Source organism: Megachile rotundata, chromosome 3 (assembly GCF_050947335.1).
Source record: "Megachile rotundata isolate GNS110a chromosome 3, iyMegRotu1, whole genome shotgun sequence".
Taxonomy (NCBI): domain Eukaryota; kingdom Metazoa; phylum Arthropoda; class Insecta; order Hymenoptera; family Megachilidae; genus Megachile; species Megachile rotundata.
The window spans coordinates 20,872,083-20,889,021 of NC_134985.1; the positions used below are offsets into that span (position 1 = coordinate 20,872,083).

The 16,939-nt window shown below is 45.4% G+C and overlaps 2 protein-coding genes across 8 annotated transcripts in view; both read right to left on the bottom strand.

Moving 5' to 3' along the window:
• The window catches only part of nahoda (DOMON-like domain-containing protein nahoda), a 29,452-nt gene extending 23,554 nt beyond the window's left edge, over positions 1 to 5,898 (bottom strand). The window contains exon 1 of one of the 3 annotated variants that reach the window (XR_001096989.2): positions 5,344 to 5,898. The gene's annotated coding sequence lies outside the window, so the exon portion shown is untranslated. The remainder of the gene's footprint in view (positions 1 to 5,343) is intronic. The other 2 variants (XM_076530232.1, XM_012292907.2) reach the window with 2 other exon arrangements.
• A 7,206-nt stretch (positions 5,899 to 13,104) lies between these two features.
• LOC100878796 (uncharacterized) overlaps positions 13,105 to 16,939 on the bottom strand; it is a 114,857-nt gene continuing 111,022 nt past the window's right edge. For all 5 annotated transcript variants that reach the window (XM_076530234.1, XM_076530235.1, XM_076530236.1 and 2 more), the window contains 4 exons: positions 16,286 to 16,605; positions 15,518 to 15,841; positions 14,503 to 14,936; positions 13,105 to 13,966 (listed from right to left, as the gene is read on the bottom strand). In XM_076530234.1, coding sequence (XP_076386349.1) covers positions 13,716 to 13,966; positions 14,503 to 14,936; positions 15,518 to 15,841; positions 16,286 to 16,605 — 1,329 coding nt within the window. In that variant the 3' untranslated portion in view covers positions 13,105 to 13,715. The remainder of the gene's footprint in view (positions 13,967 to 14,502; positions 14,937 to 15,517; positions 15,842 to 16,285; positions 16,606 to 16,939) is intronic.

Here is a 16,939-nt window from a genome sequence, read left to right on the forward strand (position 1 = left end):
CGTAGGGATTTGGGGACGTGGGGATTTGGAAGCGTGGGGAATTGGGGACGTGGGGATTTTGGGACGTGGGGAATTTGGGAACGTGGGGAATTGGGGACGTGGGGATTTGGGGACGTGGAAATTTGGGAACGTGGGGATTTGGGGACGTGAGGAATTGGGGGACGCGGGGAATTGGGGGACGCGGGGATTTGGGGACGTGGGGATTTGGAGACGTGGGGATTTGGAAGCGTGGGGATTTGGAAGCGTGGGGATTTGGGGACGTGGGGATTTGGGGACGTGGGGAATTGGGGGACGTGGGGATTTGGGAGCGTGGGGAATTGGGGACGTGGGGATTTGGAGACGTGGAAATTTGGGAACGTGGGGATTTGGGGACGTGAGGAATTGGGGGACGTGGGGATTTGGGGACGTGAGGAATTGGGGGACGTGGGGAATTGGGGACGTGGGGATTTGGAGACGTGGAAATTTGGGAACGTGGGGATTTGGGGACGTGAGGAATTGGGGGACGTGGGGATTTGGGAGCGTGGGGAATTGGGGACGTGAGGAATTGGGGGACGTGGAAATTTGGGGACGTGGGGATTTTGGGACGTAGGGATTTGGGGACGTGGGGATTTGTGCATACAGAGATTTAGAAATATATAAAGACCTAGAATTTCAGAGACTGCAGACCTTAGAAATGTAAACATTTAAGACCTTCGAAATCTAGAAACTTTGAAAATTAAAGCTTGCAGAATTTCGACTTCTATACACCTGAGGATTTGCTACTTTCAGAATTCGTAAATGTAAGAAATAAAGTTTGAACTCAAGAAGTAATTCATCTATGTCCTACATCCTTCTAAATTCCACTTCAAGTGGAACGAAAAATGTCCACAAACATTCGAATATACAAGTTTCCACCAATAAATAATTCCGTGAGGAGAAAAATGTGAAGGTCACGCTTAATTGCGCGAATGGAGGAGATCACGTATGTAAAATAAGGGAGAGGAGATATATTACAAGACACGTGTAACTCGATGAAAATTAATATATTCGTGAACGGTTGCGACAAGCGTAGAAACGCATGTTGCGACACTGGCGAGCGGATCTCCTTCTGAGGAATCTCAGTGGCCTCATCGACTACATGGCCTCTGTTAACACGGTGTGGTAGCCATTTTGGAGACATGGGACTCTTACAATACTTAGGTAGACATGTTCAAGGAGATATTAGACGATAAATCTAACCTAATCTTACATCACAAAGGTTTGTAACCTTGCAAGGCATTTTCACAAGATGAACTTTAGAAATTAAGAGAGGTAAGGACGAATCGTCTTTATTTGATGCCACTGATGTGACTAATTAACTTCTGCTTAACTCCTTCATATTTCAAGCTTAACTTACAAGCTAAGCTATTAAGTTACTTAATTATTTTGTAATATAAACTTATATGCAACTGTATTTCTTCGAGCACTTCACCAGGGTTCATCTTGCAAACAGTAACCGGGAGACCTTTCAGTGTCCCAGGGAACCCAGTGAACCCGACACACTTCTAAGGGGGTAAACCTGCCGGTCACAATTCACTATCGAAGGTAGGAGTAGAAATCCAAGAGAACGAGAGGTGGAATCGCAAGCTGCGTACGAGGCATTTTTCCTTCGGCTCTCGTGGAAACCTGACATTCTGCAGATTCTCGATCCGCCGATCGATGCTGCTCTTCCAACCCGTTTTCCGTGTATCGTTACGAAAGTACGAATGGGTTAACGACTGTTCGTTCCATCTCCATTATCCGTTCTCCAATTCCGCGATGCTCACAATACATAAAAATAGAGGTTATCTCATCGAAAAAGCAACCTGCAAGTTTTTTCGCCGCGGTCGGAATTCCCCTAAGATGATGCGTCTTGAGATGCTAATCGCGCACGCGCATATCCCGGCATGCCTTTCGCGTTTTAGTAAACAGCGTCTCGAAAGAATCGGAGAAGGAGACTCGGGAGAAGCGTGTTAAACCACCGGAAACGTAACCATTCCCTACTACCTGTCCTCACCTGTGGTGGGGGAAAAATTAATTGACATTCCAACGGACACGACGATTTCTATCGGTGTCGATGAACGGCTCTTGCAAGCGCGTGCTGTTTCGCCTTTACGTGTCCTCAGTGGAGAGGACAGTGTAACTGTATAGGATATGAGTAGGTTTATCGATAGATCTATGTAGCGATATAACGCGAGGATTGTACTTTGAGTCGAGAGAATTTAATGCATTGCGATGTAGCGCTTAGAGGGTTCTACGCGTGGAGATATAGGGAATGGAAGATTCTATGCGTGGAGATATAGGGAGTAGAAGGTTCTACGCGTGGAGAATTCTATGCGTGGCTATATAGCGCGTGGAGAATTCTACGCGTGGCGATACAGTGCGTGGAAAATTTTACGCGTAGAGAATCCTACGCGTGGTGATATAACGCATGGCGATACAGCGCGTGGAGAATTCCACGCGTGGCGATATAGCGCGTGGAGAATTCTACGCGTGGCGATACAGTGCGTAGAAAATTCTACGCGTAGAGAATCCTACGCGTGGTGATATAACGCGCGGAGAACTCTACGCGTGGCGATACAGCGCGTGGAGAATTCTACGCGTGGAGAATTCTACGCGTGGCGATACAGCGCGTGGAGAATTCCACGCGTGGCGATATAGCGCGTGGAGAATTCTACGCGTGGTGATACAGCACGTGGAGAATTCTACGCGTGGCGATATACCGCGTAGAGAATTCTACGCGTGGCGATACAGCGCGTGGAGACACCTACGCGTGGCGATATAGCGCGTGGAGAATTCTAAGCGTGGCAATACGGCGCATTGCGAATTCTATGCGTAGAGAATCCAGACGCGTGGCTATTATGCGCACTGCGAATTCTATGCGTGGGGAATCCAACGCGTGGCGATAGAACGCATAGGAAATTCCACTTGTGGCAATATAACGCGTGGAATATTCTACGCATGGAGAATCTAACGCGTGGCGATGTAACGCATGGTGAATCCTACGTGTGATGAATCCTATGTATAGCTATACAATGTGTGGAATACTCATTGCGTAGGTAATACAACGCGTGGCAATATAACGAGTAGAGAGTCAAACTCGTGGTCCAGTCTACGCATCGTACATTAACCCCAAGCACTGCCATATAATATTAACTCATAATGCACTGAATTCTAATTTGTAACCATCCAACGCAAAGTGAAATAAGTGGCAATATAACGAGTGGAAGGCTCATCGAGTAAAAATGATAGTTACGCCAATGCGAAGGTGAGGTAAGAGTCGAATAAGGAGACGGCCACGTAGGGAAAACGATCCGCCTTCGACGGCTCGTGGAAAACGAGTTGACATTCCAGTGAACACCGATGTCGTTGTCCTTACCGATGTGCTCGATGTTACTTATTCGCGCTCTGAATGTCGTTGATCGATCTGGTGCGTGATCTTCGTGAGGAATCGTCTTGACAGACAAGTGGACGTCGGCTAGTAACCCGATAATCATCGATTTCTTCGACGGAATTGAACGGTAATTTTCTTTGAAAATTGCTGGAACGTACTCGAAGTGTACGCAGACTTTAATTATAATTTTTGTAATTATTTGCAAGCGATTTGTAATTTTTTAAATCGATTTCAAATTTTCCCGCGTCAATACGTAGCGTTGTCACTTTTATTATCGCGTAAACATTGTGATGATACATTAATTTCTGTTATGCCATTTTGCTCTTAGGTTTCCGGTTTCATCTCGGTTTCTCTATATTGGTTTTGCAATAAAAAGAACATAAACGCGCTTTCCTAGGAAGAGCACTGCGCAGTTTACCAGCTGCGCGGCAAAACTTTCTCGGGCTCTTCTGTTTACCTTCCACATACTGCGCGTCTCGTTCTTTTTTTCTAGAATAAATTACGCGACGACACGACGTAAATACAGTAGGAGAATATTAAGGCACCTCAAAAATATACTCTTCTCATGAATTTATCGCGACGTACGTTTATTATAAACTTACAAAAAAATTTTTCTCATTGTTCACCTACGTGCTGTAGTGTAATAGCTCTCAGCTATGACATTTAACATGTGCGTCACAATAATCTTGTAGAAAACTATTGAATATACTTTCAAATGCACAGTCAGATGCGTTGCAGACATTCTTCACTCAGGGACACACATATGTGAGAAATTTTTAATTTTATTTTCTGGTTTAAAATTCCTAAATGTCCAAATTTCTATGTCCACTTTCAATGTCATTAAATTGCGCAAATCAACGAGTGTCAAAGTCAACGAGTGAAGTTCTTGGACATTAAATTTTTCTTAGAGAAATTTCCTCTTGCCCATCGATACTCGTAAAAAGAAACAAGTCATTAGCGCCAATAACGAGTTTATAAGTGGACATTCTCAGCAGTGCCATCATGCTACACCCGATAAAAAAGAATACAGCGCATGAAATTAGCTCGGATTACAGTGACAGAGTATTTGTACAAAACACGAATGTGAATCATATTCCGAATGCGAGACAATGGCAAAAGTTTAGGAGAGGATTTTCCTGAAAAAAATATGGCGTTTTTAACGCGTGGCGACTGATCGTTCTCATTGATTCCGCGGTTGAAGAGGAGAAAATGAATATTTGCGGTGCAACCGCGGGAGCCAGCGAAACTAGCAGCCTTCGGAGAGAACAGCACTTTCTTCGTGGTGTCGTGGAAAACGACGCCGTTCTAACGGACGCGAGTTTCATTCAATTTTCGTTTCGTTCTCACTGCGTCCCGTTGCGTTTTCACCGGTGGAGGATATTACGCGATCCCGCGGCGATAGGAGCGGCGCGATCAAGCGGAATAACGAGAAAGGAATGCCAGGAAAAAAGCATCCTCGCTGTGGAGATCGTCGGCGACAGCTTGGAGAGGTTAGAATGTAGGAGGATGAACTCGCTACGCAGGATTATGCATACGAGAGGTGCAATCCTCTCGGGCGTAATTAAGAAAAAACGAGGAGGCGAGGAACGTCAATGACGCTGGTATCATTAAGCTTCCTCTCACCCAGGGCTCTATGCGTATAATGAGCTATTACGCCACACGCGCGATATTACCGCGGGATACAGCGGTGCATATAAATACAGAGCGATGGATGCAGGAAGTGGATGAAAAAAAGGAGGAAGATGCGGAGCTATTAAACGGATTATTCGATCCACGGATAATCTGCTGAACGACCGATTCGTTAGCGCCCGTTCGTATCAATTTCCACTTGGCGTTCTGCACTTTCGGTTTTCTTCCACGATCGCGTAACATCGCGGTTTCTCCTAGCCTTCTCGATAGCCGTGCAACTATTCACCGGCATCGAAAAAGGTCCAAAAGGAATAAGGTCCTACCTGTTGAACAGCGCTCGCTTCCAGCTGATCCTCTCGAACACGCACGCACGAAATCACTGCACCAAAAAGGACGTGGTCTCAACCGATGCACCGGTTGGACGACGTCATCGTCGATGAGAAAACAACAAAGTCCTTCGAGCGATCAAATGTCGCGGGGAAGAAAAAGAGAGAAGCAAAGGAGGGAGAGAGAGGAATGCGTGCAGAGGCGATCGAACCGTCGTGATTCACTGAGCCGACGATCCTTGACGGTTTTTTAGACTGCAGCCATTTCGAGAGTATCGAGCGAACGGTCAGCGGTGCTTGGACGTTACGCGATAAAGATCGTTCGATTTCGACAGGTGGTAGCCGTGCACCAGGACACAACACCAGGCAGCGCCGAGAAGGATGCGACGGGGCCACGTCCAAGACTGACTCGAAGAGGCTCGGCTCCGCTCGACTCGACTCGACTCACCTCGACTGCCTGGCATTGCGAAGCAGCCGCGAGCGAAAACTCACTTTACGCTCCCGCGGCCCCGAACGTTTGCCCCCCGCCAGATTACCGACTGCCTGTTCGCCTGCTTTCTTAAGGCTTGCCGTGCTTGCTCGCCTGAATACCTGCTCTCGCGCTGCCCCTCAGCCCCCCGATACCGCTGCCCCTACCCTCCCCTGCCGATATGCCTCTTACACCGAACACTTCTGACGTCTCTTCTTGCGGCTCTCTGGCTCCCTCTGACAGCCAGACCACACGACATTCGGGTCACCGATTTGCCTCCAATTTCTGTACACCGTCAAGTACTTCACCCAACATTTGGACCAACTATCCTTGCTCTTCGATTTCCTCCAATTCGAATCTCCATGTCCGTGTACGAGCGCGGAATGCGTAGATGCGACCTTCAAACGATCTTGACCAACTTTTTCGGATGTCCACGTTCGAACATCCTAGTCATGCGTGATAGGTGTCGCGAATATCCTTCCATCTTGTCTCGCAGCATGACGCGTGGAAAGATTCGGTTGCTCGAGAAATAGACTGATCGATCGACGTCGGAATATTGCAACCACGCGATTACATGGAATTATGAAAACGCATAAATCGCAACGTAGGAAAAAAAGTCGTTCGTGAAATTCTACTTGGTCGAAACGAGTTTACGTTTCTGGTCGCGAAATTTTATGCAATTCAGCCTTCGCGCGGAATCAGTATTCCGATATCGTCGATACGTCGACATAGGTATCCTTCGAGCGGAAACTAAATTTCATTCAGTTGGCTTTACTCGCGTAGTAAGCGTGCCCGTCAAGCGCGAATCAGGCCTCGCGCTTATACCAGAGTCTGTACATTTTAACCTGTAGCGGCAAAACCTTTCGATCGGAATGGAAAGCGAGCAGCCTGAACACGCGGCGTACAGCTTGATCGAATAGTATTCATTCGCGCTTCGGGCTGCGTACAGATTGGAGAACGAGTTTTGTCTCCCGCGAGATTCCTGCCCGTTCTTGCCACACGTTAAAAACTATGTAGTATTTTACTTAAAAATAAGAACCTGAATTATAGTCTTGTTGCAAGATTGTTTACGATAGAACATTCTAGGGATACCTAGATTTACAAATGATAAATGCATTCCTAGAGTAGGTTCACTTAAGCATATAATTCCTTTAGAGAAATATCTGAATGATTAAAAAATATTTACAATGCAGATGTATTTAGAGATCGTAGTCAAGAACCTTGTAAGTTTAAGGCAGTTCTAGGGATCCCCAGATTTCCAAAACAATTTCGCAACAGTTCGATAAATCTAAAGCTACCCAAATTTAGGGAATAAGTTCAGCTATAGAGTCTCATAAGTTGAGACTAGATTTAAATTCCTGAATTTTCTGGGTGGTTCTAGGTTCGTGCATGTTGGTGCATTTTTTATAATGAACATGTTTCGACAGTTGCAAAATGTAAAACCTTACGGATATCTAATTCATTTCGGATGTAGAACGAAGTGGTAGGTTTTAAGCATTCGCTCGATGCTTAGTCACGCAACCGAGTTCTGTCTACACGTGTGTACATCGGCATGCTGCGGTAAATGCTCGATCTTTAATCGAAACAGCTCCACGCATGGATAATTTTTCGCGTGCTATCGCGCTGGAAATGTTTAATTACTGAGTCACTAGCAAGGCAACATTTTGCAACGCGAGATTACTCGAGCACGTACGAGCAAATGAATTCATTTCGAAGTAAATTGTTCCGATGAAAGGGAAACCAAAGAAATTTTGCATTTATCAAAACTCGTATTAAATACTTACACTTTGACGCTCCACCATCGAACTTACAATAGATCACTTTTTTGCACTTGTAACACAACCTGTTAAATTCATAAACATATAGTTAAAGGTGCATATCTAAGGACTGTCCTTCGATCTGGTTTTTCTTCATTGCTCCTTAAATCCAGTTTGAGTCCAAGTGAAGAGTAGAAACTTGAACTCTGTCCACTTTTCTAGAAACAAGTTGCAAATCCCGATTTTCCGGTAAGCTGCAGAGGAACTAAAACTCGAGAAGGAACAGTCCTGGAGGCCGACGTACCTCCGTGGTTGTCCTCGAAGCGAGCCAGAGAGCCGGTCAGAGGGAGAGGCCGCATTCCAAGCCACGGAGAAAGCCTCTCGCGCATTTAACCACGGGATGACCGTCCAGAGGTCGCGTAAACGAGCTCCATGGACCCGTTAGTTCGGCTCTAGCCTGGAATTATCCGGTTTGATTGCTTGTTTTCACGGATTTTTTCCCCGCGATCAAAGCATGCGGAATTCTTGCCAACACTTGCATATCATCGTGCAATAATAATTATTACCTACATCTAGCCGTTCTAACTTCTGGAGCTTGGACAAGTTTCATTCGACACGCGTTACAGTTCTGATCGAAGATTCCGGACATTCAAGGCCGTTTCACTCGTCTGTTACCTAGGAAGTTGCCACTTTCACGCAACATTAGTCTACTTCCCGTGATGCGACTATTAGGTTCTCTTCGATCATGGACCGGTATCTGGTATGTGCCTAGGATTTTTCGGGTCGGTGCTCATCAATCTCTCTAGGTTCGAATTCAAATCGGGGAAAGTACGGTGTAACGTTTGAGGACGTTCGGTACACCTGCCACAAGGTGACTGCATTCCACGGCGAGGTGAAACGTAAGGAGCGGGATCCGCGCTGGAATGTATGTCGGATTTGCTGGAATACTTTACGAACCGCTAGCAATGTGCCGGCAATTATATGTATCTCGCCGTGTGCACAGATCGTTTGTTTTTGCCAGGTCGGCCTACTTACGTCGCGTATGATTAACTCGCGACTCAGCCTTTGACACGATTACGATCCATAAAACTTTCGGCTCCTCCTTTGATTATGACGAACGTTCATTTTCTTTATTCCGTGTTCCTCTTGTGAAATTCTTTTATACTCGAAGGCGATTTATACTTCCGAAACATTGCTTCAGCAAGTGGTTGTTAGCGATGTGTAAACGGGTCATTTACCTTCACCACGGTTAATATCGCTTTGCATTATGGTAACGGAAATCTGTTGTGTGCGAGATGTACTATATCGTTGTATGTTAATTTGTTGAGTTTTGTGTGCTATGTGTTGTTACCACACGTTAGTTTCACCACGCGATTCGTATGCATTGGTCGTCCACATAATCACCGATTTACACATTGTTTCATTACGTGCTAAACTGTCCACGTGCTATTTCTATACATTATATCACTTTTCCACGCATTAGTTTCCTATGTGTTATTTCCACACTACCTTCACGCATTGCTGCATCTACGCGTTGTAATAAACGTTATCATACACTGTCCTCTCATTTTAATATCCATCCGCCAACTCCATAAGCAGCTTTAGTATTTTGTGAGGGGCTTAAGAGATGAATCTCCATCAGCCTTAATTTTTCTGTAATACAGCAGATCCACACCCAGGCACCTTGCTCAAGTATTAGCGCTTGATCAGATAGTACAACACGATCAGCGGTGGAATTTTGCGCATTCTTCGCCGTTGGAAAAGCAGGTTTCTCCAGACAGCGGATTAACTTGCAATTTTAGTTTAATTTGACAGTGTTTATGTGCATTTAATGCATAGCGGACTGTCTCACGACTTGGCTACTTTGCCTGCTTCTTTATGCGCGATCATAAGCAACGTGATCATCCCAGGGTGTCTCCATAAATGGGTTTTTTGACGACACCAGCTACCATGCGAGGATATTTCACCCAGCGGTTTCTGCAGCATCTATGGGAAGTGCAGCCATTGCGTACTACGGAGTACGCATGCTGTGATGATTATATGAACACGTTCTTCCATGTGCAGCGGAATGGCATTTTTCCGGGATATAGTGATTCTGCAAATGAAGAACGCGTTCTCTTTCTACACGGAACAGCGTGACTCGCGCGTGAATCAGGCTTCGTATAACGGGATATGAAAATTTCATTCAACCCCGTGATTTAAACGGCACTGATGGTTTCGGTTCATCAAACCAGCTGATGAAATCTGTGGCACCTCTTATCTCAGTTTGTCCTTTTAGGTCTAAGGGGTTTGAATTAAACAGAAGTATACTTTTAATCGTTTTATTTAAACAATACAATCAATGTGCACACGCTGCGCCAAATACGTCCGTCAGAACTAAAGACCTAGAAACCTTGAATGCCCCATTCTGTTTATGGGCTTAGATTAAATGCGATGTCCTTTTCCTGCCACGTTCTTAAGGATCATAAAAGGCATCCGATCAGCGAACGAATTTTAAATCCATAACCTGTTCCCGTTGTAGGATAAGGCTGTTCGATTAGGTGCTTATAGCCTGAGCGTTACATAAATTGATGTGGTAACATGCTGTAGGAGGCTAGAAGGAATGGCCTGGAGGGTTGGCGCACAAGGTGAGGGGGAATATTCCTTGCGGAATACGTTTTCGTGACAGTGTCGTCATTATCCATCGGTTAAGGCACTAAGTGTACATGGAATAGCAAGAGAAGTTGCGTGTGCGGCTCTCAATATTATGGCCAGTGGGACTCCTATTCCTTCCACGGGCATTCTTTGCTACATTCTGCGGCGTATAAGCACCTCGTACGCCAGCAGAGACTTACCTGCTATACCTTTTGCAGATAGTTAATGTGGAATAAAGAATATGGATAGAATGGAGAGCTAGGAAGGTGTTCTTTTTATTCCAACAGGATGCTAGTGAAAAATGTGGCTGGATTCTTCGAGGTAGGAGGGTTTTCTAATAAACATACCTTGGAACTGATAGTTCCATATTTTGCATAGTTGTCGTTTAATATTCGGTTTACAATAAATGCTCTTTCGATGTATTGCAATTTGTACACGGATACCTGTAGCTTTGGCTGGTATGGTTTTACTGACAGTGGAGGTCTGTGGCACTCTGGTGATTCATCATCATTATAGCTAGCTAATAGCTCTCCCCATCACTGTACACACTAATTGTACTCTCTAATAGTACTCGCTTGTACTATCTTTCAACGGTATTTTTCACATGTGTGGATGAGTGAGTTGGTGTATCTTTGTACTTATATCCACAGACTGCATGGACCAATATGCATCAAATTTGAAATTGGACCAAATACATTTCCATTACCAAGTGTTATGATATATCGGAACACAACTTACGTAATCCTTGATTCTTCCTAAAGTTCACATTCACCTATTTGAATAAACTGTTCGCTTTTCATCTTCATTCCTGCTTTTCCTCATAAATGCACTTGCAATAGCGAGCGTGTTAAAGGAAACGTTCGCGGAAACAATACAATGGTGATGCGATCCATAACCATAATACAACGGACTATGTTATGCGTTCCACGAGGATTCCGTGAAAATGAACATCCACGCGAGAGTGCGTTCTCTTTCAGGCGTGCACGACTGGCACGAGTCACTTACTCCCGCTATCGTTGCACAACCGCAGCCTAGTTAATGCGCTGAGCAACTTTAAATTTTCCGAGAGTTAATGTCAACTGAGTACGGTAATCTTGGAACATCACAAATGCTGTAAATGTAGAAAAACCTCTCTGATTTTTTAAAAACTTGAACGTTCATTCACCTGCGCCGAGTGCAAAGTACTTCAATTTTCGTAATTGACTATGTAACAGTTTCAGACACGCGATCCATGAAGAAATTTTGCTCGCACTTTAGTATCTACATACCACGTTTTACCTAAAACTGTTAAGTAATATTTGTTAGCAATGATGCTGTAATATAATCTAGAATTTCATGTAGCCTACGTTCTACAAATAAAATACACAAACGAAAGAAAAAAGAACACATAAATCTTAGCCTACTTATTCCTAGAATATTCAATCTCGTCAGGTACCGAGACAAATGCCTTTCGCAATTACACCGAGTAAATCCTCGTCGTGTAATCCAGTAATTTTTCATCTCGTATAAATCAATAGCGAATATACCTTCTAGATAGTCCATACAATGAACCACAATTATATAACCTTGTACCTGTTCGTTGTTCCCCGAGTTGACGTGACATAATCGAGCATCCTTTCGATGTCTTTGTCAGACACTGAACGATTAGTCAATACACAGGACGCACGCGGTCGTAGGCGTGTGCTTATATGCTAATGGCATTGATCTTTCGCAACGAGGATCGTCGATTGGAAAAGTGGACGGGCTAATAGCGTGGCTCATTCTTCTGATTCCTCTGACGGTTCGTTATAGACAAGATCTTTGGCGGGTAACCGCGTGAAACGCGTCGAGAGAAAGCGAGAAAGAGACTTTACGAGGCCGGGACGACCACCAGATAGTGCCATAACAACAACAAACATCTCGGGCACCAGAGAGAAACCAACCACTTTCGCTCTTTTCGCTGCTCGACCATGCGTTTTCATTTTTCCCCAATCGGGACATTCCGTTCTGACCACGATGCTCCTCTCCTTTGCAGTTTTCTACTGTCGGTCGCGCTGCAACGCTCTTTATAGCATGCTTTTTACGAAAGTCGTCGTTTTTGGCGTTGGCCAACTTGGACAGATAGAAAGTTTCCACGAGTTAGAAATGTGGACACGATCAGACGCGTTGCTAGACGTTGTGGATCGAGGAAGCTGAGGAACCTATGGAATGTTGATATCTCTAGAGATTTGGATCGTGGTAGATTGGTCAGATTAATAGTATTAGGTCTGTAAGTTTGACCACTGTTCCTTGCATCACCATGTGGTACATATGAGTGGAATAGCTATTCGTTAAATCACATGTGGAATTCCCACAGGTTGATTAAACGAGTGCAGAATTGCAATGCGTTAAATCACCACACGTTGGATCACATTGCGTAGAATCATCTCATGTAGTATTACCTATGCGTAGAGTTACCGCATTAGATCACTTACACGCAGTATCACGTGTAGGATCAATACGAGTAACCACGCATAGAATCACCACAAGTAGAGCAACTACGCTTAGAATCATTACGAGTGGTACCATGTGTAGAATCATTACACGTAGAAACACCATAAGTGGAGTAACCACATGTAGGATCACTACAAGTGGAGTAACCACGCATTGAATCACCACGCATAAAATCGTTAGACCACTATATGTATAATCCACATTGCTAGATGTTAGTCTCGCGTGAAAGTGCAAGAATTAGACGAATCATTCTAATCTAAAAGTCTGATCCTAATCTAAATACAATTTAATCAACTTGCACTCGGGCAACATGACTTTTCACGCCATCTACCGAAATACATCTAAACGAAAAAGAAAACAGAAATGATTAAGGATTGAGAGAACGAAGGATATGTGGGTTCTCCGGTGAGCCACTGAATGCTTCGATCGATTTCGTCTCACTTTATTTCCCGAATACTTCTCAAGATTGTCTACATCGAATCGAACGCTCGTCATTTGTACTTATAGCGTTAACGTGACGCGTTCGCATCACAGTGAATACTGTGTCTGCCTCGCAGAGCAGAGCCCGCTTCGCAGCTCGCGGGATTCGCCGTGCGGAATTCCGAATACCTTGAACTGCGAAGAACAAGGTCATCGATAACCTCGTAACGGGAATGGCAATGGTAATAAAATATAACGGTATCATCGTCGTTATCATCGAGTACATCAACGGGGTGTAATAAAAATAGAAAAAGAAGCGTGATCCTCGCGATTGTCCGGTATTCACGAGCGATCGTTTCGGAAGTATTACGTTCACTATTTACACGAGCAACTCCTATCTCTTTTCGGTCCTGTACGGCGAACGCATCGAGCCTCGAGAACGGAAGACGTCGTAGAAACGCCGGTCACGCCGGTTAGGAACTGTGTTTTCTCGTCTTTCATTTTTTCCGCCTTTTACATCTGATTCGAGGCTCGACAAGTTTCCGCGCCGTTCAATTGCAAAGTGAAAACGTCCTCCTCGATAAATAAAGAATAACTCCAGATTGTCGAGGGAATCATCAGGACACGACACATTTTTCCGAGTCCCTTTGCCCTTGATTCGGCGTCGTCGACGTCGGTGTACGCTTCCTCGCGCAGGCCACAGCGTCGTTGGGCACGTACGAAATCCTGACACCACCGTATGCCCTTCTGGGGGGCAGGGCATACGCGGCAGCCTCGTCGGAGCTGGTAGACGAGCTGCAGGTGGAGCAGCAGCTCTCCACGTCGTCGTCTTCGCCGTCCATCCTCGATTTTGAGCTTCCTGCTACACCTACGATTATAGTAACATAGTATAGTAATCGATTAACGAGCACAGATGTAACTAGGTTAGTGCAGACATCGTAGTTATAGCGAGTGACGTAGATACAGCGTGCGATCTGGAAAATGTGCATGAAGTACTGCAGACGTGAGAGATTTATAGAATAGTAGATGCAGATGTGGGACAGAGATTCCCAAACTAGTAAAGTTTATTTAATCCATTATTTTGGAATGTGGACCTTGTCTCATAAATGTTAAGGAATCTCTGATCTAGAAGATCGGATCTAGGAGGATGTAGATGTAACTTCCTCAAGCTCTCTGAATGAAAAAGAACTGGTAGAATCTTCACCATTCTGTTAGTCGAAGAAGCTGTTTTAAAAGGTGTATCACAGCAAACAGTTCGATATAATAGATATAGCAGCAGTAATAGCAGAATCATCCATATGTATCATGCCACATAAAACCAATATCCACTCGAAGCCCTTCCTCCGAAAGCCAGTAAATTCCTCGGGGAAGCTTCTCATATTCGGAATACGAAAGTTCACGTACCCCACGCAGACGTGCTGGCGACTTCCTCCGGCTGTAAGCTCCTCGATCGAGACACATTCGTTCTCGACAAGGAGACGGGTGGCGGAGAGGGTGAGGACGACGAATTCCTGTCGTTGGCGGGGGAGATCGGAACACGCGACGACGCGTCGTGATCGTTCACGTCCAGATCCCCTTGAAACCGTACGCGTCGCGACGTCGGCGTCGGAGGATCCGTTTGCCCGATGACGAGGTTCGCCGGCAACGTCGCCGACTCTTGGGCCAAGGTTACGCCAGACATAGCTCCGACGACGCCGGTCGATGTGGACGTCGACGCCGACGCCGATGCCCCGGAAGACGGCCGAGGAGGCGGAGGCAGCTCCGGCATGCTCGACGCGTGGGATGGAGCGCAATTCTGAACGCACCTTAACGGCTCTCGATCCCTAGCTTGCATCAGCCTGAGAAGAAAGAGTTATTGACTGGGTTAATTGGCTTGAACTATCGTTTGTTTTGCTAGACGAGTCGTAATCATGATTATGAATGAACTGCTAAAGGTTTTATGCGTTTAACCGGTCTTAAACCAGATTATGATTCCACTGAATTTGCTTTGTGTCGTGTGAGAAATAACCTGCCGAAGACCAGTATTTCTGCAGATCCTGATTGGGATCCTCCTGGTGTAACAGTTAGGGTCTGAATAAGAAGCTAGATTGCGGATGCTCGTGCAGTTGTGATACACAATCCTAATGTAGTTATTATACAGGAAATAAATTTTCTGCTTTTAACTGCGATGCAGATTTACACGTTCAACTTAAATGACACACCTTTCGAAGTCTTCAAAGTACCATTCTATGACATCCGCATGCATTACATAATTCATGATACATCTACAGTGTACTTATGTCTGGTTACACTACATTCTTCCTCTAATTTAGGACCGAATGTAATTCTATGTTTCGACACATTTTCAAAACTATTCAAAGAGTGACTCTGAATGTTCCGACAAGATGATCCTCAACAGATTCAAATAGGTGAAAGTCACCTTCCCAGTTCGCTGCGGTTTTCCTCAGGATGAGAAGTACGTTCTTGAAGTAGTCTCTCGAGGTTCCTCTCAAGAAGCACCCGGTCGAGACCGCTAGGTCTAGAGCCGCTAGAAGGAAACCCTTCGGCAGTGAATTCAGGACTCAGCGTACTCTGCGTGGGTGTCGTCGCCAGAGACGTAGACGTTTGATGGTGTTTCCTGGTCATTCGAGGCGAATTGCGTGGGGAACTCAGAGTATGCCTAGATCCTGGCGGAGGTGGAGGTGGTGGAGGAGGCGGTGGGCTCGAGGATCCTTCGCTGGTTGGAGGTTGTCGTCGACCAGTCCTGCTCAGATGGTAATTATTAGGTTATTAGATTTTATACAAACTATTCTGTCATTGTAGTTAGGTTGTAAATCTACATCAAGCTTGTGATATTCAGGCATTCACGACATCGGGAGTTAAAGTCCTATCGACGTGAACTTTAATTGACCTTTAAAGTTACGACAGTGTAAAGACCGGTCTCCAAATTTATAGACTTCCGTAATTCTTGTATAATCAAATTGCAGAGGACCCGAGTGCTAAAAGCTCTAAATACCATCTCCAAATTTTTATGCCCCAGAATTTGTACGTCCCTAAATACCTACATCCTCAAATTCACATGTCTCTAAACACCTACCTCCCCAAATTCACGTGTCTCTAAATATCTACATCCCCGAAATTCCTACATCCAAAATGTTCAAATCCTTAGAAGTAACTGATCGCAACATTTTGTGAGACGAGACTGTACCGTAGAAAGGAAGGTGGCGGCGGTGGCGGTCCAGCGGAAGAGTCGCTCGGCGTTGTTGGCGGTTCTCCCTTGCTACAGGCTATGCTGCAGTAAATGGCACCTCTTCGTGGCAGGAACGGTCGTCCGAGAAGGGACGCGCGGCAAGTGGCGCAGCAAAAGCAAGCCTCGGTCGCGTGCCAGTGCTGACCCTCGTGCGACATTTGCCCTTGATCGACGCCGATCGGTTCCCCGCAGCTGTCGCAGTACTCGGCGAAGGAGGCGTCGAAGCATCGAAGACAGTAAGGTCTGCCTTCCCTCATCACGTACCTTTGACCCCCGAGCTAGAACGATGACGCAAATTTAGCCCTCAAACCTCTTTCTGACTTTTGAAGACAGATTCCGTGCAAATGAGCCTGTGCTTTCCCAGGAGCTGGCTCATCCGGACCAGATTAAACCAGTCGTACGAGACCGATGTATAACGGCCGGTGAACGGGAGGTTGATGAAACTCGATGACTTTTGCCGAGAAACACGTTTTGTGGGATGACCGGGTAATAAGACCGCTTTGGACAGTGATACCGTTAATTATTAATTCTCCGTTTGCTGGTTTTAATCATTGCAGAACGGCGGGGTCTTTGATACGTTCTTTATTTGTGGGATTTAGAGACCAAGTTAGT